The sequence below is a fragment of the Chelonia mydas genome, chromosome 18 (assembly GCF_015237465.2).
Source record: "Chelonia mydas isolate rCheMyd1 chromosome 18, rCheMyd1.pri.v2, whole genome shotgun sequence".
NCBI classification, from domain to species: domain Eukaryota; kingdom Metazoa; phylum Chordata; order Testudines; family Cheloniidae; genus Chelonia; species Chelonia mydas.
In genome coordinates, this window is record NC_051258.2 from 6,686,350 (window position 1) to 6,711,261 (window position 24,912).

Here is a 24,912-nt window from a genome sequence, read left to right on the forward strand (position 1 = left end):
GGGAGGGGATCCCGGGGGGGGGAAGCTCCACTGGAGAGGGATGATTGGATGAAACTAAAAGGGGGTGGAGTCAAGGGACTATAAAGCTGATTTCCAACAAGCTAGGTACATGAAGCCAATGCAAATGTTAGTTCAGATTAGAGCGGGGGGAAGTGTGGGATGAATTTGTATATGTGTGTGTGTGTGTGTGTGTGTGTGAATCAATTATTTGCTGTCAGTCACGAAGATGATGAAGAGTCAGTGGGGCAATCAAAGCGCAAGAGCGACTTTACAGCCTGGTGCTTGGGGCATGTCCAGAGGATGAGGGAGATGCAAGTTTAGATCTCTGTTCTGATGACTTATTTAATTTGTCATGCAGAGTGGAACAGCAGTAGGGGGGAAGTGAGCAAGAGTAAGGAAAAAAACCCGGCCTGTGGCTTAGTGGCTGGGCTGCTCTGTAGCCCTGTAAGAGACCTGAGTTCAAACCCCTTCTCTACAGCAGGCAATGTAAAGCCCTAACCCCAGGTTTCTCACATCCTGGGTGAGGTCCTGGGCTGAGAGTTATAAGGAGACAAGCTCCTCCTCCATGTGTTTGTGAATCTTGGCTTCTTGTTAAAATGCCCCAAAATTGAATGAAAATTGGAGATAGGTCAAAGGAAATGTGTCGCTCCACTCCACACAAAATGTTTTGACTTTTCGATTCACCAAAAATTCTGGAAAATCTTCATTTTCCATTCAACCTGAAACAGCCCTTTTTTCAATTTTCTTTGGAATTGCCAGTGAACTGAAAAATCCATCATCTGCCCAGCTGTACTCATAAACCCTCCTCGGGCTAGTCACGAGAGAGAGTCAGAGAGCCAGGCGGGACCAGTGTGGGTTAAACTAGCCCAGCCCAGCTCTTTCTATGTTGCTTCTTGTTGACTTACACCCCTCCCCAGCTGGGAACAAAAGTCAAGAACTCCTGGGAATGGATGGGGCATGTTCTACCACTTCAGGGAGGTGCCAAAGTGTGGCTCTGGATCTAATATTATATGGTTTCGCAAAGGAGGTTGAATGCTTACCCTCCAATGATAGGTTTTATTGGGGTGAGGCACGATTGGTTGAAAGGAACAGTGCCCCCTCCTGGCAGGGTTTGGAGAGGAGCAGATTTCCTTGCCTGGAAGACTGGCTCCTCTGCTCTTCCACATGGCCGGCCTGGGTAAGGATTCTTTTAGATGGGCAGGTCAAGCCTTTAGCACATGTTCTGACAGCAGCTGCATGGGCGCAGGCAGGATTGCAGCTCATCACCGCAATGAATAGCGCGTCTAACTGGACGGTGCGTTGTGTTGTTCTCGTCCCCAAAAGGGCCCTGATTTTGGCTACGTGACCCGAGTACCTCCTTACGGACACGTCTCCAGCCTCGACTCCTTTGGAAATCTGGATGTCAGCCCTCCGGTGACGGTCCAAGGGAAGACGTACCCGCTGGGAAGGATCCTCATTGGAAGCAGCTTGCCCAGGTGAGGGAGGAGCATGAGTTGGGACTTTTAGGCCTCCTACACTGAGGTCTTGGTGTGCGAGAGGATTAAAGGTGCAGCTAGCGGAATAAAGACGCCAGGGGGGAAAGCTCCCGAGGGGGGAATTGGAGGGGAAATTTGCAGATGCAGGTAGCTTAATAGCTCACTACTAAGGCCTGCAGTGGTGCGACCTTCCCCCTACAACCAACACGGTCAGCTTGCTGCCGAATTGCTGCTTGAGCCTCGAAAACAGCAGAGAGAATTTTCACGTTCCCTCTGCTGCCTGTCACTGCAGCTGCTTCAAGTCTGTTATCATCTCCTTAACATGGAAGAGGTGTTTTTAACCATGTGGAGATGCAATGTCTGAGCCCCATTCTGCACAGAGACATTAATGAAGCCAGAGGAATTTATACCCGCACCCCTCCGACCGTCTCTATCATGCAATGGGAGGGGATGGGCAACAAGATCATACCCTGCTGTTCCTAGCTAGTGACCATGCTTGTACGGCTCCCTTCACCACAGTATCTGAGCATCTTACAGGGGGGAGGGATAGCTCAGTGGTTTGAGCATTGGCCTGCTAAACCTAGGGTTGTGAGTTCAATCCTTGAGGGGGCCATTTAGGGATCTGGGGCAAAAATTGGGGATTGGTCCTACTTTGAGCATGGGATTAGATGACCTCCTGAGGTCCCTTCCAACCCTGATATTCTATGATTGATTCTATTTATCCTCACAACGCTGCTGGGAGATGAGGCAATGCTATGGCCCCATTTTGCAGACGGAGACCGGAGGCAGGGAGAGCCAAAGTGACTTGCCCAGGGTCACAGGGGATGATTGTGGCAGAGCAGGAAGCTAAAGGCTGGTCAGCCCAGGCTGGCATCTGAACCACCAAGCCATCCTTCCTCATTGGCCAGTATTGCCCCTCGTTTCAATGGAGCGCACGTCCGTGGCCTGCAGTTTGCAAGGCTTGCCAAACCATGTATATTTGAACACACAACCTTAGGCGCCAGCCATCCCCAGAGCTAATAGACTTGAAGACCCTGGAGTGCATGTTGATAGAACATAGTAGCAGCAGGGGAAGAGCCTTATCTAATCCAACCGTCCTGAGTTACAGGAATAGGAAGTCTCCTGGACTGCTCTTATTTGACAAGCTTCTGAGGTCACGTTTGCTCAGAGACGTGTGTCTCCAAGCACCACCTCCAGATGTTCTGTCCAAGGAAGCAGGTCAAGGCTCATCTCACCACCTCCACTGTTATCAGCCTGTGTAGCAAGGTAATATACTTACAGTGAGGGCTGGTGGATAGTAAAGCATAAGTGGAGGAAGAAGTGATTCCACTTACTTTCGTTATATGGACAGAGAATGGGATCCCTGCCTGCCGACCTAGGAGACACCTGTTATCCCACCAAGAAAGCATTCTGCTTTGAACCTGCCCTTTGAATGAAGCTGAGCCAAGCCCAGCAAGGGCTGCTGGGAAACTCTCAGCAAGCTGGCAGCTCTGCACTATCAACAGATCCTGGTGACATTGTCAGTACCAGGGTCTGGAAGAACAATCCTGCTTCTTGCTGCGGAAGAATTCACCAGCCATGATGTTCGGCTAGAGGAGGGACCAGAGTGGAAGTCTGGTTTCTAATATCTCCACACTGAGAGTGGAGCTGGCCTCCGTGACTGTAGAATGGCTTGAACCAAACCCCCCTGATCAGGACACCACCAGACGATGGAGACATTTGGATCTGAGTTCTGCAGCTTGGGCCCATTTCCCAGTTTGAGCAATGGAAATATTATTGATCTGCGACCCTTCCTTGCTCTGAGTCGCACCGATCTGGATAGTGCCGTTGATCCGAGTGGGACGGCTAGCATGGATAAATGCTACTCAGTGGATTGAGAGTGGGACCTAAATTCCCCATGTAATAAAGTCATTTGAGCTCCCCTGTGCATGTCAACCTATTAGAGATTGAAGCTAAAATATAGAGTTTAGGGGCTTGATTCCTCATTGGCTTGCACCCATGCAGTATCATTTCCCCCCGTGCATGAGTACAAGCTGCTACCATTCTGATGTCTACACCCGTTTTGCACTGGTGGGAATGACCCCACAGATTGCCGGGCAAGGGAGAGGCAGGCCTTAAACAGGAAAAGAGGGACGGCTCAGAAAAGGTTAAAGGCCTGGAGTGAGTGGAGGCTGGTTTGCTCTGCTCCGAAAGACTGCTGACTTGAACTCAGCAGCTGTTCCGGGCAGCCAGTACAAGGCGGTTCAGCTAAAACAAGAGGGCTGAGATGTGCTTTGTGTAATAAAGAACCCTGCTTTACAAAGCAGTCTGTTCACTGAGACAAACAGCCCCCTCCCCCTGAATCTGGCCTGGCGTTTATGTGGGACATTCAATGGAATAGCATTACCAGCACAAACTCAGGCATTTGGAAAGGTCAAGCAAAGGCACTGTCTCAGAATAGCAGCGCATTGGCAATTTTTATCAAGACACAGCTAGTTACGGGGGAGGGCTGGGAGTCGGGACTTCTGGGACTGATACGAACTCCTGTGTTCTCCCCTCCGTCTGAGTTCTCAGGTCGGGCGGCCGGAGGATGACAAGGGCCGTCAGGGACTTTCTCTATGCCCAGAAGGTGCAGCCCCCCGTGGAGCTCTACTCTGACTGGCTGAGTGTGGGTCACGTCGATGAATTCCTGAGCTTTGTCCCGGCCCCCGATAGGAAGGTACCACTCCCCAGGTGACGTTTCTAACCAGCCCTTCCCTCCCTTCCAGTCAGGCATGGTGCTTGGAGAGCATTCTTCATCTGCGCCTCTGGAAGCAATTTACAGAGGTTGGGAAGCATTCCTCCCATTTGATTGATGGGGAAATCGAGGCAGATGGGGAGGGGAAAGTGACTTGCCTGAGGTGAAATGGTGAGTCTGTGGCAGAGCTGGGAATAGAAAATGCATCTCCTACCTCCCAGTTTGGTGCCCTACCTACTAGACTGTACTGCCTCCTTTTAGAGGGGGAGAAGTCACAGAACATGTGTCTATAATAGTTACACTCTTGCAGTAACTTAGTCTGTAAGCCACATGGATGTACTTTTGGCTGTGTTCCTGTTATTCTGGGCTTGCATAATCCTCTCCACACATACTCTGAACTCCTCTAGTGCCTTTCACCTGAGACTCTCAATGCTCTCTGTATACATCAAATAAGCCCCGCAAGCCTTCTGTTAGGATGGGTAAATAGCATGGCCATTTTACAGATTAGGGAAACCGAGGCAGAGGAAGTGACTTGTCTGAGATGACACACTGACTTACCTCAAGGGACAGCATCATGTAATAATAAGAATATATATTTGTAAAAGAAAGTCTCTTTGCCTCTGTTACCTGATTCTCTTTGGGACCGTGTACAGCTCCAAGCACATGGCTGCATCCTGATTCTACGATCACTTCAGCAGAACCAGGCTCGTTACACTTCTGGTTCCAAATGCAGATTTTCAGCCCAATTGCCTTTCATTGTTCTCATGCTTCCATGGGCAAAAAAGCTTCCAATTCCCTGATATTCCGCTGTCTCTCATGGGGGGGGAGGGGGAAGGAAGAAATCACACGAAATGAAGAGGAATGTTCTAGGAAGTTTGGGTTAGATGCACATGGTTTTAATTCTAATGTATATTTCAGCAGTGCTGAAACCCCCCCAACTATAGTTGGGGGCCAGCTGTACCTGCGCAAGGTGACAGAAAGTCCTGCCCCAAATCATACGCAATCTAGATAAGGCAGGTGGGGTGGAACAGACAAGTCTGCAGCAGAGCTGGGGCTAGAACCCACGTCTCCTGATTCCTAGGCTACTGCCTGGTCCATTGCCTGGATGTACTAGACCACACAGCCTCCTGTGAGGGTCTTTTTTGGCCCCAATTTCCCCACTGCTCCTTCCATTGGTTCACCTCCCCCAGAGATAGCAACAGTGGGCACTCTAGTGTAGACAGGATTCCGGCAGCCATTGGTGTTCTCACCATGCTCAGAGCACGTCTGCGTGAGGCAACGCATCAAGTGCCGGTGAACACCAGTTCCCCAGCTACAGGAGCCCTCACACCATTGTGTCACCAGTGAGGCTGAACCAGTGAGATGAGAGATCTCGGAGGAAGAAGTCTAATGTAGACAAGGCCAGACACTGACTGACTCTCTCCGTTAAGGGTTTCCGGCTGCTCTTGGCCAGCCCCGATGCCTGCTACAAGCTGTTCAAGGAGAAACAAAGAGCGGGGAACGGCAACGCGGCCCAGTTTGCTGGTGAGTGGCTCAGTCAGGATGCCTTTGGCACTCACAGAGGCCGTCTGGTGGTTCTCACTTGCTGTATTCCTTTCCTCCCAGGGCTGGAGAATGTGAAGACCATAACAATAGACGAGATGCTGGCTGATAAGACCCTGAGGAGTGACAGTGAATACGTGCAGGTAGGAGTGGGGAAGAGGGAAGGCCTGAAAAAGACCCCAGTAATACCAAATGCAGCACCCTAGAAGTCCTATGGCTCCTCCCTTACTGAAGGAGCATGCATCCTCCTGCAGCTTGAGCAGATCAGCTCATGGGCTTTGTCCCAGAGTCACCTTGGATGTGATCCATGAAGAGGCGGAGGTGTGACTGTGGGCGTGAAGTTCATGAATTCCATCACATGCAGAGGGTCAGCTACCCATATTGAGTAATGCTCTTCATCATCATCATGGCACACCCCAAAAGGAGGTCGTCTCCTTGCAGATCAAGACCACCCCGGTTGATCTCTAGCTAAGTCCTTAAGATGGTCTAGTCGGATGGTCAGATTATGTCCATCTTCTCATATTAACCTCAAAATTCCCCATCTCCTCTGTGACTCGAGGTGCCTAGGGTAGCCCACACTGAAAATGCCAAAGTCAGGGCAGGCTGCTCCCCGAACTGGTGGTTAACACTGTAGTTGGACTCACCAACCAGTCACAAACTGTGCTCCTGATCCCCCACACTGGTTATCAAGAAGCCAACCAAAAAGAAATCAGCCCCCTTTCTTGCATTCCGGTCTCAGGCTCCCAATCAGCAAATAGGTCCAGTAAAGTGAGAAGTTATTTAAAACTCTACTCACTATACAAAATGTTCTTCTGATCCCCAAAGGACCAGCCGCATTACCAGATCAATACTAGTTTAGATCTTACCCAAAATACCACGCTGCCAGCCAATCCTTTTGTATCTAAAACTGAACGTTTATTATAAAAGAAAGGAAAAGAGAAGAGAGTTGTTAAATGGTCAAAGCAATCAGATACATAATATGACTTCAGAGTCCGTATATCAGGTTCATAGCAGCATTGGTGAGTTAGCTGGCTTATAAAGTCCCTCTGGGACACACCCAAAGCTTGGATGGGTCTATCAGTCCTTTGTTTAAAGCTTCAGATTGTAGAGAAGTTACTCCAGAGGTGAGACGCAGGAGTGAAGACAAAATGGAGAAGAGGCAGCTGCCTTTTTATATCCTTTGCCATGTGCCTTGAAAATCCTTTGTCCCAAACACAAACTCACAGCACATGGGCATGGAAAAGCTCTTGGTGTCCCTGTCCACAGGCATGTCCTTGTCCCTACATGTCCTGCTGACTCATAGGGGTAGCTCCTGGCTTCTCAATGGGCTCATTGTACAGCTGATTGTCCTTGGTGGGCCATCAAACAGGCTAGATAGTGCTGACACCAATCTGTCTGGGGGCGTCAGACAGATTGCAAAACACAAGTTTGAGACACAGCTATATCACACATATTTATAACTCATGATACAACGATGATACATACCTATAAACAAGATGATCATACTTAGCAAAGCGTAACTTCTCCACTGATACCGTACATGGCATATCTTGTAAGATTCATAGCAATTTTGTAATATTGGTATCAATAATATTATAAATGGCCATACAGCATCACATCCTCTCCCTAAAGACCACATATGCGACATGTCTGAGGGAGAGAATCTTTTATAGCAAAGCAAGGGGAGATTTCTAGTGGGTAGCAAGTTACAACCTTCATTGCTGTAACAGCGGCTTTCGAACAGGTGCTGCGTAGACAGGAGAGCAGAAAAGCCCGGGGAAGACCAGCTGCAATGGAGCAGTGGTTTAAAGCATCTAATGGTACAAAAGCAGCGGAGAACATGGTATCTGGGGTCAGGGGGCCATGCGCGACAACGTTCAGGTGGAGTCCCAGTGCGGACGGGGGAGAATGAGAGGCTCCAGGGGTCCTGATCCAAAGCTCATTGATCTGAACGGGAATCTTTCCACTGAACACAATCAGGTTTCAATCAGGTTCCTCATGGCGTTGCTATGTTGTGTCCCGTTGCTTCAAGCTGAGAACAGGGATGGACTGCACAGTGATTCCTGACAACATCTAGAAGGGGTAGAATCTTTGCCCTGGGAAATTAACTTATCCCAATAAAACTCCTCCTCATACAGAATTACCTGCGCGTTTGTCGCTGCAAATCACTAGCAGCAGAAATACAGCGCCTTCGCTCCACGCGTCCCAACTGGCCCGTAGTCACCTCCCTCCTCGCCAATCCTTTCTTCCCCCAGAGCTGCATTGACTGGAATCGACATGCCCTCAAGGAGGAGCTGGGACTGACTGAGCAAGACATCATTGACATCCCTCAGCTGTTCGTGTTGAACAGTTCTCGAGCGGACGCTTTCTTCCCAGACATGGTGAGGGGACCGTCCTGCTCATGCAGTTGCTTCTCATTTCTGTCCCATCCTCTGCATTGCCCAACAGGCTCCTATTCCCCACTTTGCTTCCCCCTGCCAAGCACTCAGTCCTTATCTTCCATAATGTCCCTCTCTTCCCTGCCTTTCTCCTTCCCCCTGGTGACCTCCTGGAACCCATTCAGCTCCCATGCCGTCAGAGAATGGGTCTCAGACAGGAAGCGAGACCTCCCCGCTAAATGCAGGAAGGTTGAAAGCAGAACTGAGCAAATGACAGATTTTTCAGTTCTGTGGTGATTTATAAAAGTCAGGGGGAAAATCGTTTTGGGTCAGACCAAAAAGAAAATTATTGATGTTTTCAGCAAAGAGTAAACAACAATGGTTGAGGGGTTGAAGGAAACATTTTGTTCCACTCGAAACATTTCATTTTGATTTGGATCATTTTTTAATTTTTGAAAAACAACTTAAAAATAAAAGGAAAGGAAATTTCAAAGCAAAGGGTTGTTTCACAATGAAAAATGGAAAAATTTCCATGGGGAAAAAGGCAAAATGAAAAGTTTTGATTTGGGGGGAATTTAAGATTTTTTTTAAAAAACATGAACAATTCTGTGAAATCAACACAAATCCATACAACATTTCAGTGTCACTGAAACTACATTTTTTAGTTTAAAAAAGTTTTGGTCGAATAATTGAGACCAGCTCTAGCTAAGAGGATAGGACACAAGCCGGGGTTACACGTAGACCACTGAGGAGATGCCCTGTTTGGGACCACGTCTGCCTGTTGTATGTTCCACAGTCCATCTGTCCCTTTTCTCCTGGCTGCAGGTGAACATGATCGTCTTGGGGAAACACCTGGGCATCCCGAAGCCGTTTGGGCCAATGGTCGATGGACAGTGCTGCCTGGAAGAGAACGTTCGCTCCCTGCTGGAGCCGCTGGGCCTGACCTGCACCTTCATCAATGACTTTTTCTCCTACCACACCCTCTTCGGGGAGATCCATTGTGGCACCAACGTCCGCAGGAAACCCTTCTCCTTCAAGTGGTGGAACATGATCCCCTGAGCAGAGGAGGTGAAGCCCCAACCCGCTGCTCAGCACTAACGAAGGAACATGGGACCAAGTTGATGCTAACAAACTCTGGATAAGGGCTCCTGGAATCTGGCAATCTAAGAAGTTTTGTAAATAAAGAGAACACCATCCAAGGAAGCCCTAGACCCTAAGTTGGAAGCCCTAGACCCTAAGCTAGAAGCTCTATCTAGCATGCCATTCCTTCATTCCTCTAACACACGTTCCTGCCACTGCAATTAGAGCTCAGGTGCTCTTTAGAGGTGCATGCTAATCACAGCTACACATACATAGCGGTACATAATGCACAGCTGCACGGCTCCATTATTCCTCTGCATTTTAATATCCACCACAAACTCACCACCTACAGCGGATCCTGCTTCAGAGCTTGGTGTTTTAGCCATAAGCCTGGTCTCCTCTCCCCCACCACAATGCCTACCCCTGTATCAGTTTCAAAACCTACTAATGTTCCAGTATTATGGTCATCTATTAGGGAGGCCGAACTAGGGAGCCAGGTCTCTTATTCCCAGCTCTGCAAGTGACCTGCTGTTTGATCATGGGCAAGTCACTTCCCCTCTCTGTGCCCATCTGTAAAATACTTCCCCTCCTTCATATGGGGCTTTGAGATCCAGGGCTGAAAACCCCAATGGTCATGCAAAATATTATTTTTAAACTATATATCTGGATAGCCAAGGAGGAAACGTCTTTCCCCCTAACTTCCCTGGCAGGGCAGTGATTTTTAACTGTCATCAAATCTCATTAAGAGTTTGCACTGCTTCTGGCATGGTGTTGCAGAAAGGCTGCTTAGGGCAACACAGTACATGACCGTGCAGTCAGAATGTGGGCATTTCAACCAGCGTCCAGGGCTTTCTCCACATGTCTCCTGTTTCCCATGTATTCTTCCGTGTTGAATTTTGGATGTTGTAAATTGTTGGTAAGAGCTAATTTATTAATTACTAACTTGCCTCGAGTGTATTTGCACCTTATCGACGCACAGCATGGATTATCAGCTGGATTTCACTCAAGACCTTCAAGTGCAAAGCACAGTTCTCTGCCACTTGAACCAGAGTATGAGCTCCATCAGCTGATAGCAGTAGTAAGCTATTACTGTGACACTTTGGGGGTTCACCCACACCAGTAAGGGGTTGTGTCGCCAGCCTCCCTGTAGCCCTGGGTGCCTCTGTGCTGTGCTCCTTTGGGTCAAAGCCCTGACCTAAGCAGCACTATAACCTCACCATGGCTTCTCTCAGCACGGTTACTCCTGGCAGAGTGACCCCAACAAACCTTCCAGTCCCGAGTCGCCCCCAAACCATCTCCCCTGCAGAGTCCAGTCCCTCTGCCTGGACCCACACAACAGTTCTCAAGTTCGCTGTCTTCAAAGAGACAGAGCCCACCCCAGCCTGTTAGTTTGGCTGCGGACTCACACTAAGATACAGCACTGAGCTGGTTTTGTAATAAAACAAAAATAAGTGTATTAACAAAGAACGGAGGCGAAAGCGATGACGAGCGTGAGTGAAAGAGACCGGGAAGGTTACAAACAGAACACACTTCCTGGCCAGTAAAACCTCGCAAGTTACAGTCTTTGCCTCCCGTTTCCTCACCTACCTCATGTTCTCAGCATCCCTGGTCCTCCAGACTAGGGGTCCCAATTCTGACTGGCTCGAAGGGTGCCGCACCCATCATGTCCCCTCAGTCATGGATGACAAAATGGCTTTTGCCTCTGCTTGTATCTTCCCAAAGTTCAATTGTTGCTTTGCGTTTTACTAGTCACCACCTAAGTTCCCTCTAAGGTGCGTGGCTGTGCAGGAGGCCACCAAGGGCCGTGCATTTAACTCCCACAAGCCTCTTCCTCCCAGCTCTGGGCCTGCGGCGGGGAGAGACGCTCTCCCCCAGCCCAGGTGCTGCTGTGAGGAGAGAGAGCTGGGGGGAGTCCTCTCTCTCCACTGTAGTCCCGGGGTAGCCTGCACCCCATACCCCTCATCCCCGGCTCCACCTCAGAGCCCGCACCCCCAGCCAGATGCCTCACCCCCCCCAACACACCCAATCCCTCTGCCCCAGCCTGAGCCCCCTCCCGCACCCTGAACCCCTCATGCCCGGCCCCACCCCAGAGCCTGAACCCCCAGCCAGAGCCCTCACCCCCCTGCACCTCAACCCTCTGCCCCAGCCCTGAGCCCCCTCCCACACTCCGAACCCCTCAGCCCCACCCCCACCACACATCACCTCCATCTTGGTGCAGATAACAAAACTCATTCCGCACATGGATGGAAAAATTAGAGAGAACATTGGACAGTTGCTAGTTTTCCTCCACCACAAACCCCAGTTGTTCCTGGGGGGGGTGCCACCTCCATCCCTCGTTGGGGGTGCTCCATGGTCATTTCCCCCCAACTTGCTCACCTGACGGCTTTGTTTACCTTGCATGCAAATGTGCTTTTCATTGTCTCAGGTTCCCCCTGGCTTAGTTTACATTGGAGACACAGAACCCGTGAAACCACATTCCTTGGGCTTAAGCCCTGTCTGCCAAACACATCTGAGGAACGGATTGCCAGCCCATCTCTCTAATTCGTTATGCGCCGCCCAGACGCACATCACATGATAGTATGAATGGCCAGCGCGTGACCAGTCGGCCTTCGACACATCATACGATACCTTTTCGATTCAGATGATGACAACAGCGAGTTGGGCAATGAGTGTGCCAGGCCTGATGAGAGTTATGGGGTGCTGGGCCCTCTGCAATGGGACTCTCTGGGTCAGTTATCCTCAGGGTTGCTGCTCCACTAGAGAGGGGCATGACGCGCCTAGCCAGCGTGACACACGGCTCTCTGCAGGAGAGCTGCACTCCGGTTCAGACGGGTGCTCAAAGGAGGAATTGGAAATGGGACCTCCCAGGACCGGCTGCTGGGGACAACACTCATTTAACAGCAAGCTCCTGCAGGGTGTTATAGCCTCCCTCTCACTGAACGGGCCCTAAATCACTGGATGCACCATGTGCTTCAAGCCATTTCTCTGCCTTTATTAAATCATCTCCATTCCCAGGCAGCCTCAGGAGACAGAACTCTTGCTCCCCGACAGAGACTGGTCGGCCCTTAGCAACATCATGCAGGGGGCGGAATTGCAACCCTGACCGTTGTACAAGTCAGTTGCTTTCAGGCCGTTTCCCCAGGAGAACAAATTTTGGCATTTTGGCATCAGTTTTCCAATGAAAAAATGCCTACCATTTCCAGGACGCTCTTTCAGGCGTGACACCCTAATTAGTCTTTCCACTTTAGCTATCCAGTGGAGTTGCTTTAGATTAGCAGTGCCCCCAGCCCTGGAGTGCTGGACACCACAGCCGCAGAGCCCCCAGCCCCGGAGCACCGGGTGGGACGCCTCAGCACCCCCAGCGCTGGGTGGGTGGCTCCAGCACCCACAGCCCCGGAACGGTGGGTGGGCCCCAGCGCCAGGTGGCCCCAGCACCGGCCCTAGCTGCCCTAAGACCAGGGCCGCAGGCTGGCCCGCCATAGCCCCACCCCCAGCTCCAGCCCCCTTTGGGGAAGAGGAGCAGCCTGGGCTGGGGCTATGGGGGAAGAGCGAGAAGCAATAGGGGGCCTAGGGGCGGAGCATGGGCAGGGCCATGCCTGGCTGTTTGGTGAGACTCAGCTTCCCCTGGCCTGCGATACCCGCTGTCCATGGCACAATTCCATGTCACTGGTCCTTGTTGCAGTGTGAGGAGGGCTTAGCTAATTGAGCCAAGACTGAAGGACTCTTGACAAACTGGCTGAGCTTGAGCGTGGTGGACCAGAGCTGAGTCTGAGATCTCACTATAGGCACATTTCAAAGCACCGAAGTCCTATTTTCAAAAGTGACTTACGCACGTGGGCCCAGATCCTCAGAGATATTTAGGCACTAGTCCAAGTCCCATCAACCTACAAGGAGACTTAGGCCCTATTTTCAAAATTGTCTTGGGCACTTAGGAGCCTAAAACACTTTGGTGCCTTTGAAAACTTTATCCTAAATGCCTACGCTCCCGCCAGCCCACATTCAGGCCTCTGCATCCCAAATCCAGTCGCTGTAGAATTCCATGCCAGGCTCTTCTGTTCTGGGCAGTGTGCTAAATGCTCATGATGTTACTGCTTTCAACTTGAAAGCATCATTAAGTCCAGCACGTGAGCTCATCATAATTAATTGCTGCTGGGGTTATTTTGCCAGGGATCAACCCCCATTGTGAGGCAATAGGTCATTGGCTATTAGGTTGCACAAGGTCATTTCCCAAAAATAAAAGTATAAACCGAAGAAGTCGGAATCTGAGGCTTGCTTTTAGTTCGGTACAAATTCAGTCCCATGCTTTGCTCCCCAAAACACCAGTGCACCATAGGTAAGACATAATTGTTGCACACACACACACACACACACACACACACACACACACACACACACACACATTGAGCACAGGCCCACGAACTCTTGAAATGAAGTGGCTCAGACGGGGCACCCAAAATTAGTGAAAATGTAGGCCTAAGCCTTTCTGTGCCTCAGTTTCTCCATCTGTAAAATAGGGATAACAGCACTCCCTCAATTACCTCCCAGGAGTATTGGGGCTTAGTAGAAGATGTAAAGCACTACATGACTGCTGAGAGTTATTGTTGTTACAGCTTTATAGGCAAAATTATAGACATGTGCAAACATATACAGACGCCCCCCGAATGAGCTCCATTGCGGTGAGTGACCAAGTTTGTTCCAGGAACATGCTAAATATTTTAAGATGCTGGCTCTTCTTATATCCGCAGTTTCTGTTTCCTTGGTGTGCAGGTATGTAAAAGAACCCTACAGTACACGGACAGGCAGGCACCAGAGAGGATGCTGATCTACTCCGAGCCCTGGTAATCGGCAGTACCTTAGATAACAACTGGTGTTTCCCCAAGTTAACCTGTCTCTCTTTCCTCCCATTCTTTCACCCCCTGCTGATGCTGCTGACCTCTAAACAGCTGATCACAGCAAGCAGAGTTCTGCTTGCTTCACAACCTGCCCCTCCAATCACCAAGCCGAGATCCTGGAGGTGGGATTACATCTATCTCCAGCTAATCACAGCCTACCGGAGAGAGAGAGAGGAGGGGTGGGACACTTGGCCCATGCCTTTTAATCTGATCAAGCTGGCTCATCTGCTGTAAACAGAGCAGCACAAGAAAGACTGCAGCTGAGAGAAGGGTACAAACATGTCCCAGCAAAGAACCATACGGCTATCCTTGCAGCAGCATACTAGCATGGTTTATGTGCTGGGCACAGAAATCTCCATTGACATACAGGGGTAAGAAATGCGAGCTTTAATAGCTGGCGGTTCTCTGATCATTTGGCTCTTTACTGGTGTCAGCTTTAAATGGATACTGTTCCCTGGGTTGGGGAAGGCAAGGGGTGCAGCGATGGTAAAAGTAACTTGGAATGAACTCAGCTAGAAATATGTTGTTGTAAACTGAAAATTATACCCTGGGTGCCAGCAGCCACATATCAGACTGGGAATGACTAAACAGATAAGGGAAGTGGCATTTTCTATTGGGCTCCAGATGCGTGTCTGTCTAAAGTCAGGGGCCAGATCCTCACTGGTGCAAAGTGGCTCGGCTCCCCTGAAATCAGTAGAGCCGTGCGGCTCTATCCCAGCTGAGACTCTGTTTGGTATGCTCCGCACACGTGGTGTTTGTGCACGCATTATTGTTAGGGATGAACGGCTTGGCTGCAGAACTCCGAGATTCTTTGCAATGCCCAGCTCTCCGCTGGCCGTGCTTGGCTTCTCATACCAGTGGCGTGGAGGCCGAGATCGAGGGAGGGGAGATTTTGCACCCGCTCTCTGGGATATAATGCGGCTTCCTCACTCCAGCACCCTATTTTGTCTGGAGTGAGGAAATTCACAGAGTTCATTTACTGGCACTAAGGGACGAGGAGAAAGTTCAGAGGCAGAATGGTTAAGTGACTTGCTCAGAGAGTGGAGCAGGCTAGTGGCAAAGTCAGGCATTAGAATGGGAACTCTTGAGTCCCTCCTGCTGGTAGAGTACATAGGGCTGCTTTGTCCAGGGAACTCTTTGCCATCACCTGAGATTGTACGTGTAAGATCTTTAGGGGAGGGGCTCTCTCTTCTTATGCGTATGTACAGCCCCTAGCACAGTGGGGCACTGATCCCAGACGGGGGCCTCTGCATGCTACTGTAATACAGATACTTAATAAATGAATCCGCAGCATCTCCAGCAGTGCCATCTTTTATTATTATGGTAGCCCCTGGGGTTGGGAAGGCAGGGGGAATTATCCCTGGTTCGATACCCAGGGCTGTAGGAAATCAGGTAAAGTTGCAAAGAATACACTGGAATTGAAGGTGGGGTGAGATCAGAGTGCAGATCTCCAGGTTCGCCTCCCTATAGACACCCACCTGTCTTTATCTGTTATCCTGCAATGTCCCTCCCTCTTCTTCCCGAGAAGTCTGAACCTTTGTAGTTGCATGTTGCAACTGCTGCTGAACTCCAGGCTTCCCGGTGCAAGGCCCGTCTGCAGTTGTGTTTCTCTCCCGGGGGAAGCAGGAAAGATCTATGTTGTATCACACTTATCTCCAGGTGTGACTGTTCGTTATCAGGGAACAGGTGACCTGAGGCATCCCAGACCTCAGCCAGAGATGAACAAAAAGCCTCTGACAGCTATTATTCAACATCGGTTGCCTGGCAGAAAGCCAGAAGTTAAATAACGGAAGGTCTCTCTGATGCAACTTCTTGCTGCCACTTGCAGGCACGCAGAGGGTCTAGCCAGCTCCCCAGCCTCATGCAGAGCTCCAAGGCCAGCTCTTTGCTGCTGGGTGGCTCCAGGGTCGGGATACTCTCTTGGTCACTGTGATGCTGGCAGACCAGGTGCCAGCTCAGGTCAAGGCCCTTAGGCCTTACCTGAACACTGACAAATGCATCGCTGGTAACCAGCGTGGCTCACCTGTCTTAGTGTTGTTATTCTAGGTATTAGAATGATAAACGTGTTTAGACTTTATGAAGTGCTTGTAAGTTGCTGCCTGCATGAATCTCACTTACAACAGCTGTATCCCATGCTTAAGTAAGGCTGCGAGTTTGTCCCAGAGGTCACGGACTCTGGGACTTGCCATGACTTCTGCAGCGGCTGGTCCTCTTGGCTCAGGGGCAGCTCAGGCAGCCCCTGCACCAGGCATACTGGCAGCTGCTGGGGCAGTCTCGGCCCACCGCGTCCCCCCAGCAGCAGTGTTTGGCTGTGGGAGGGGGCAGGGGGTTGGGGCACCGGTCGGGGTGAGGGCAGTGCTTATCTGGGGGGCTCCCTGAAAGTGACAACATCCCCCTCGCTCAGCTGGTAGGCAGAGGCGTGGCCAGGCAGCTCTGCGCGCTGCCTACGCCCACAGCGCTGGCTTCGCATCTCCCATTGGCTGGGAACCGCAGCCAATGGGAGCTGTGGGGGCGGTGGTTGCACACACAGGCAGTGCGCAGAGCTGCCTGGCCACCTCTCTGCCTAGCAGCTGAGCAAGCGGGATGTCACCGCTTCCAGGGAGCCCCCCTCACCCCGTCCCATGCCACAACCCCCGACTTCCTCCCACATCCAAACTCTGCTGCTGCTGGGGGCGGGGGAGGCATGGAACCAGGTAGGGAGCCTGCTGGCCCTGCCAACCATGCCCCCCCAGCATCAGCGGGGGTCCCGGGCCAGCTTGCTCCACACCCATGAAAGTGCATGAGTAATTGTCCCATCAGCTTGAACCAGCACCAGATGGGGGCTGGGGCCGCAGGCCACCCCCCGCATCCTCCGCCCCCCCAAGCAGTCGGGCCACCCTCCCCCAAGTTTTATTCACTGGTATTTTTAGTAAAAATCATAGACAGGTCACAGGCCGTGAATTTTTGTTTATTGCCCGTGACCTGTCCGTGACTTTAACTAAAAATACTTGTGACTAAAATATAGCCTTAGTTATAAGGTAATAGTTAAGTGCTTGCTCTGAAACGGGAAACCTCCCCAGTCAGGAGAGGAGCATTACCAAGTGTGAAATACCAGTTTGCCCCAGGAGGCAGTATCTCCTGCCCAGTGAAAGAAGGCCCATCGAAACGACACAAACCATTGTGAGACATCAGAGGACAAAAGACTTTGTGAATTGCTTGCTCCACACCCATGAAAGTGCATTAGTAATTGTCCCATCAGCTTGAACTCTGGGGGAAGGGGATAAAAACCCCTGGCAGGAAGAAACTGGGTCTTTATGGTTCTTGGACTTTGAGGGGCAAGGATTTCTAAGCATAAGCAAGGGATTCCCAGTACTTGGCCTGGGTTAGCCTTAGAGGACTTATAGAGCTTGGACATAAGACTTACAGCAGCTTCTATCCCCTTTTGAACCCGAAGACTGGAACTCATTGGTATGTGTACGTTTATCGTATTTACAAGGTTAAAGAACTCCTTTCTTTTTCTTAGTTAATCGATCTTCACATAGTTTATTATAGGATTGGCTACAAGTGCTGTCTTTGGAGTAGGATTTAAGGTGCAATTGACCTGAAGTAAATGATCAGTCCTTTGGGACTGGGAGTAACCTGAATATTGTTGTGATTTTTGGTGTAAGGGATCACGTATCACAAAGGTAGGTTTATCTGGGTGGCAAGATAGATAGGAGTACCCAAGGAGACAGTCTGTGAGTACTGAGAAGTTCACACTGGATTTGTGAAATCTAAGTATAGAACTCATACCCAATTTGTGCTGTGTGCCCTGCTTAACAGTCTGCCCTGAGTTGGCACTCATGCTGTCTGGGGCCACTCCAGACAGCTTGACAGTCACTGTTTCAAATCCAGTCAAAGAAGATTAGAAGTTGTTAGTATGGGTAACATGCTGGCTAAGTGTGTTGTCTTCCTCCAGTGCCTGATTCATAGAGATAAAAGCCTTCTACTGCTACCACATAGTGGAATTACTCCTTTAGGTCACATGGCAGAGACCAGTGTCTTGGAGCTAAAGAAGTGGGGTTCAGTCTCCACAGACACCCTTTTGGGTGGGGGGATCATTACACATCTGATGGCTGTTTGGTAGCCTATTTGAATTGAGCACAGTTCATAGGAGACAGGTGTCTGTCAACACTGGCACCCTTGTTCGTTTTCTCAGTGGAAGGGCCAGGGACCGAATGGTCTATGGTCACTGAACTCAATCTCCTCTTGTCCTTAGGAAGGGTCTCCCCAGGACAGTGCTGATGCATGTTGGCAGGGCAGCGTACAGGAAGTTCACCCCATTGCGGCCTGAGATGCATCTGCTCTGGGAACCAATCCGCTCCTGCTTTCCTTCCCCATTCTCATCCTGCAGCCAATCTTGTTGGACCACAGTCCAGTCCCCGACCTTCATCATTGCCAGCACGTATATTACAGTAGCCCCTAGTGGGCCCAGTTGAGACTGGGGCCCCTCTGAAGGGAATGCACTCACCATGACAGGGCCTCTATGGGGCCAAGCATGGCATAGTGTCTCTTTCCCCATCCAGTGCCCCCTGCTGACGGCCTCTCTGGTCCTCTGCCTCTTCCCACGATTGGGCCCTCCAGCCATGTCCTAGTTTCGTCCACTCCTTCTGGAGTAACAAAGTCCCACCAACAGAACTTCACTGTTGTTATATCAGGTCTCTGGCCCCAATTCTGGGCCCTGTGGTCCTTGTGCGCCCTATGCTCAGGGGTTCCAGTCATCCTTTGTCCCCTTGTTCAGCCTGTGTCACCATCCCAGTGGCTGGTAGGGAAATGCAGGCCCTCACACTACACCAGGTTCCAGCTTGGGGATCCTGTAACCAGTAGCCCAGGTCTGCTCAGTCCTACACGGTGCTGCTACTTCCTTGGGCTTCTTCCTACTCAGCCTCTCTCAGGTCTTCTCCCCACAACCTCTGTGGGCTCACCTGGCTCTCAGGACCCCAAATTAAAGCATAATCTTGAACCCACTGCCACCCTCCTCGGGCTTGGCCTTTCATGCCTTCCTTCACTGAGCACCTCCCTGGGCTCTCTACCTCCCCGGAGGCCTAGATCCTGCCCTTTTACCAGGGCTTATCGCTGGAGCCTGTTCCACGCCTAGCGGCTGCTTCATCTCTCCTAGCCTCTTGCCAGACTTCCCTACTCAGGATACAGTCCCAGGGCCTACTCCTCACACATTCTCTCGGCCCAACTGATCATGTCGGCAAGAGCAAATGGGACAAATGCCCACTTTTGTCGAAAAAGTCCAGACAAGGCTTAAAAAAGGGACTGTCCTGGCCAAAACAGGACATACGGTCACCATAATCCTGCCCCAAAGAGTTTACAGTCTCAATAGTCAAAGGATTATGCTCCCCTACCTTTACAGCAGGGGAAAGTGAGAAATACATGACTTGCCTAAGGCCACACATGGGGTCGGTGACAGAGCCAGAAATGGAAGCCGGATCTCCTATATCTCAGTCCTGGGGCCTGAACCACAAACTAACTTTTAAATCCCAACGAGACTCGGTAAAATCAGGCACTCACCTGATTTCCTGTCTCCTCCAATCCTGCCTTAATGGCTCCTCTTCACTGAGATTGCAGCATACACTCTGTGAAAGACCCTGCTGGGAGTGCAGTCTGCTTCCTGCATTCTCCCCCCAACCCTCCATATGAACAACTTTCAATCTGCTCTTCCTAGAGCTACTCGGCCCCTCTGTTTCCATCCCTCTTCTGGCAGCAGCAGCCCCCTGGTTCTGTTGTGGTCACAGGGCCTATCAATTTACCCTCACAGTGAGCTCAACTGTCAAAAGTCAGTGTAAGGTCATAAGATGTCACAATCACCTCCTACAACAGATGGGGATGGGGAAAGGGAGACAGACTGGATTGGTCCAAACAAAAAGGCCGATTGCTACAACTCTAGGACGGTGTTAGGATCATGTCTGGTAAACAAGAAAAGTGTGAAACCAAAAATCAGTGAACCAAATGTGGTGTGTTGGAAACGAGGGCTAAATGGTGGACCAGATAATGAGGGGATGGGCCACTCTGCCCACCACTCCCTCTGTGGGACCTTCAGAAAAGAGACATTGGGAGAGAAAATGGCTACGGGAGCAAGCTTCACCATCATGCCTGCCTCCCCCACCATCTCCTGGGACCTTTGTCATCCTGATCCTGAGAGATGTCCTGACTGGACTGGACCAGAGAGAGGGACCCAGATGACATGGCTACCTCCACCAGCTCCAGCTGAATTCCAAACACCACCTGGGATGAAACAGGATCGGACTTTAACAACAGCAACACCTCCAGCCCATCTCAGCTAACTTCTCTTTTCCCTCAAAGGACAGTGATTAGCGTTTCTGATATTAGCTGAGAGACTGTCCAACAAGGGGTTTTTCTTCTAAAAACTCCCTCCAGCTCAAGGAAAGGGAACAAGGGATGTTGTTAAAAAGAAAGGTTTATTTAATACAGTACATTTCAGATGCTTTAACTGTCCTTTTCCTGTATCTTTAATAAAGGGTTGAAAGGATTTCTAATCATAGATTAGATTAGATTAGATTAGATTTGCGGGGAGGGATAGCTCAGTGGTTTGAGCATTGGCCTGCTAAACCCAGGGTTGTGAGTTCAATCCTTGAGGGGGCCATTGAGGGGGCAAAAATTGGGATTGGTCCTGCTTTGAGCAGGGGGTTGGACTAGATGACCTCTTGAGGTCCCTTCCAACCGGGATATTCTACCACTATGATACTAATAGTGTGTTTGCTGTGGTACTAAGCAGACCAAGGTCTCTGTGCACCAAACTCGGAACCTTGTTTAATGCTGCTTAATGTTGGACAGTGACTGGATGATGTTAACGCCTTTGGCCCATATAGTCCATCTAAATAAATACATCTCCTCCACAGACTGTCCAGTTGCTCAGGCTCATGGCTTCCTCAAAGCTCTTTATGTTACATGCTGCAGATGCGAATTCCCTTCAGGCAGCCATTTGGACTTAAATGCAGAAGGGGAGCCCTGCCTGTGTTAGGGGAAGAGAGGGCAAAGTGTTAGTCTCTAAGGTGCCACAAGTACTCCTTTTCAAAGTGTTTGAGTTGCTCTTGTGTTTCCTTTTCCCTGTGCTATCTCACGGTTGTACAGCAGGGAAGTAGATGGGCTAATAGTTTTATAGTTGGCTCAGAGAATGGCTTGGAGTGTCACTGTTGCACATTGTAAATTTAGAGCTCAGGCTGTCCTTGGAATCAGAGGAAGGGAGGGGAGCTTCACTGTTGTGTAACTGCATCCGGTAGCTTGGTGGACCAGCCACCACCAGGCCTGCAGGAAGAGGGCACAAGGGGGCAGTTCTGGGTGTGACTGGCAAGTGGCAGGATTGCCAAACTGAAGAAATCAAGCACCAGGCGATGTGGAATGCCCTCAATTAGAGCTGAGTGAATCATTGTTTTTTTTCTGTTCAGTGACCCAACTGAAAAATCCCAGCTGCAAGCTGTTGGAGTTTCAAACTGAAACAGAACTCTTTTCTTGGTTTGTTTTTCTTGCTGAAACAAAACAACTGAAAAAATACTTTGTTCGGGTAGAAGGAAACATTTTGAAATGCTGGTTTTGAAGTGACACTTCAATTAGAAAATGTCAATTCAAAAGGACCCGGCTTCTTTAAAAACAAAATGAATTGCAAAACCATTCAAAAGAACCTGGTTTATTTCAAAGCAAAATGGCAAAACGGTTCGTTCAGAAAATGCTGACATGAAAATGGCTCAGAAACCAGATATCAAAGATTAAGAATCCCCAGTGTATTTTTTCTCTTTCATGATTTCATGAGTTTTGGGGGCTAACTCATTAGTTTTTAAGCACTTGGGGTTGGCAACACTGCACTATGGCGCCTTTGCTAGATGCAGCATGTCCCAAACAAGAACAGGGAACTTCCTGGAAAATACCCACAGGTAGAGGCTAAGGGTGGTAGCTGCATTCCTTGCCTGCCAGACTTGACTATATCCCTGACAGACCCGCCTCACATCTTGGCTCTCCTGTCTTTAATCATCTTTGTGCCCCGCTTATTGTGAGTCTTCGTAACAGTTAATACCCCGGTCTCTGGGGCTGGGGCTGCACGGTGGGGAAAGCTTTGCTAATCCTTATCTACATAGGCAGCAACATACTGGTCACAGATTTCTGTGATGTGATCTCTTGTTTGTTCGGTGCTTGATGACTAACACTTGGCTGTTCCCTCCGTGTCAGCTGGAAAAAACAGTGGACTGGCATAAGTTTGTCATGAGTTCTCAACCATGGAGCCAACCGTCCTTGCTAATCTTAGAATACCAGGGTTGGAAGGGACCTCAGGAGGTCATCTAGTCCAACCCCCTGCTCAAAGCAGGACCAATCCCCAACTAAATCATCCCAGCCAGGGCTTTGTCAAGCCGGGTCTTAAAAACCTCTAAGGATGGAGATTCCACCCCATCCCTAATTGAGCAGCATGAATTGGCAGGACGAAGTAGTTGTGTTCAGCCAGGCTTTTCCTCAAGTGATAATCCTTATAACAAGGAGGCAGTCCCTCCTCCAAACTCTCCTTTGCTGCAATGCCCACAAAAAACTGGACAATGGTTAGGCCACTGCTGTGCTGGGACCACTGCCAACGTGCTGACCAGTGCTGTCTCAGCGTTTCCTTGTACTCCCCCGTCTGTCTGTATCCGTCTGCTGGTTTGTAAGCCCCTGGGGGCAGAGACCATCTTTTTGTTCTGGATTTATCCAGCGCCAGGTGCGACTGGGTCCCGGTCTGTGACTGTTGCTTCTCAGGGCTATGGTAACCCAAGTCATAAATAATAAAAGGTGAAGGAAACAGCCTCTCAGGTTGGGACTCGGCTCAGGGCTATGAGCTTTGGGAACGGGTTCGGACCTTCCCAAGGCATCCCCCCAGCTCTGCGCCAGACAAGGGGAAAGCTGAGCTGGGTTTAATCCCTTGTTTGCTGGGAACCAGGTAGGGTTACTGGCCATTGTCACCTCATGCAGAGGGTTGCCGATGACTGGGGCACTTTCTGCTGAGGTGAGGAGGACGTGCTGGGAGAACTGCCTTTGGAACGCCTGTCTCCTTCCTGACCCTGCACTGCCAAAAGGCAGCACAAGCCAGAGCCTGCCAGCAAGCAGGCAGGTTCCTCCATCCATGAAGGACGGCTGGGATAAACTTGTTCTTTCTGCTTTACTGATTAGCAGGAAACCTTAACTCCACCTGTTTGGCAACAGCTTGTTTCCTGGGTCTGCTTCTGGCCAGGTGTGACTAATTCAAAATGATCTGGACTAATGACTAAAGGGGGGAGGGGTAGCTCAGTGGTTTGAGCATTGGCCTGCTAAACCCAGGTTTGTGAGTTCAATCCTTGAGGGGGCCATTTAGGGATCTGGGGCAAAAACTGGGGATTGGTCCTGTTTTGAGCAGGGGGTTGGACTAGATGATCTCCTGAGGTCCCTTCCAACCCTGATATTCTATTCTATGTTTTCTCTTGAAGAGGTTTGCATGGCTGCCACAGGAAGGATCCGCACCCTAACCACAGAGACCGTGACTCATGGGAGTTAACAGGAAAGGTGGATGCTGAATGACAAGCTAGGGCTCCCAATTGTAACCGGTGTCCTCTGCCCCTGATGGCTCCAAGGGGCCATTCTGCTGTCACTGGTTAGGAAGGGGGTTGAAAACATGCATCTGAATGATTGAATTGAATGCATGGACTGGATTGTCTCCGGTCAACCAGAAGTGCTCTGCTTTATGGCATGTCTTCAAGTCACCAGGGCCTGATGACATACATCCTAGAATACTCAAGAAACTGACTGAGGAGATATCTGAGCCATTAGTGATTATCTCTGAAAAATCATGGAAGACAGGAGAGACTCCAGAGGACTGGGAAAGGGCAAATATAGTGCCAACCTATAAAAAAGGGAATAAGGACAACCCAGGGAATTACAGACCAGTCAGCTTAACTTCAGTACTTGGAAAGATAATGGAGCAAATAATTAAGCAATCATTTTGCAAACACCTAGAAGATAATAAGTTGATAAATAATAGTCAGCATGGATTTGTCAAAAACAAATAGTGTCACACCCAACCTAATAGCTTTCTTTGACAGGGTAACAAGCCTTGTGGATGGGGGAAGCAGTAGATGTGGTATATCTTGACTTTAGTAAAGCTTTTGATACTGTCTGGCATGACCTTCCCATAAACAAACTAGAGAAATACAACCTAGATGGAGCTACTACAAGGTGGGTGCATAACTGGTTGGAAAATCATTCCCAGAGAGTAGTTATCAGTGGTTCACAGTCATACTGGAAGGGCATAACGAGTGGGGTCCCGCAGGGATCAGTTCTGGGTCTGGTTCTGTTCAATATTTTCATCAATGATTTAGATAATGGCATAGAGAGTATACTTACAAAGTTTGCAGATGATAGCAGGCTGGGAGGGGTTGCAAGTGCTTTGGAGGATAGGATTAAAATTCAAAATGACCTGGACAAACTGGAGAAATGGTCTGAAGTAAATAGGATGAAATTCAATAAGGACAAATGCAAAGTACTCCACTTAGGAAGGAACAATCAGCTGCATACATGCAAAATGGGAAAGGACTGTGTAGGAAGGAGTACTGCGGAAAGGGATCTGGGGGTCATAGTGGATCACAAGCTAAATATAAGTCAACAGTTTAACAAGGTTGCAAAAAAAATCAAACATCATTCTGGGATGTATTAGCAGGAGTGTTGCAAGCAAGACACGAGAAGTAATTCCTCCACTCTACTCCGCGCTGATTAGGCCTCAACTGGAATATTGTGTCCAGTTCTGGGTGCCACATTTCAGGAAAAGATGTGGACCAAATTGGAGAAAGTCCAGA

The 24,912-nt window shown here is 49.8% G+C and overlaps 2 protein-coding genes across 2 annotated transcripts in view; both read left to right on the forward strand.

Annotated features, from left to right (window-relative positions):
• Nucleotides 1-10,130, forward strand: part of LOC102943152 (protein-arginine deiminase type-1) — a 38,638-nt gene extending 28,508 nt beyond the window's left edge. Inside the window, exons 11-16 of the mRNA XM_037881491.2 lie at nucleotides 1,324-1,475; nucleotides 4,029-4,173; nucleotides 5,622-5,715; nucleotides 5,797-5,876; nucleotides 7,989-8,114; nucleotides 8,937-10,130. Coding sequence (XP_037737419.1) covers nucleotides 1,324-1,475; nucleotides 4,029-4,173; nucleotides 5,622-5,715; nucleotides 5,797-5,876; nucleotides 7,989-8,114; nucleotides 8,937-9,170 — 831 coding nt within the window. The 3' untranslated portion in view covers nucleotides 9,171-10,130. The remainder of the gene's footprint in view (nucleotides 1-1,323; nucleotides 1,476-4,028; nucleotides 4,174-5,621; nucleotides 5,716-5,796; nucleotides 5,877-7,988; nucleotides 8,115-8,936) is intronic.
• A 4,071-nt stretch (nucleotides 10,131-14,201) lies between these two features.
• LOC102943376 (protein-arginine deiminase type-3) overlaps nucleotides 14,202-24,912 on the forward strand; it is a 42,091-nt gene continuing 31,380 nt past the window's right edge. Inside the window, exon 1 of the mRNA XM_037881384.2 lies at nucleotides 14,202-14,454. Coding sequence (XP_037737312.1) covers nucleotides 14,363-14,454 — 92 coding nt within the window. The 5' untranslated portion in view covers nucleotides 14,202-14,362. The remainder of the gene's footprint in view (nucleotides 14,455-24,912) is intronic.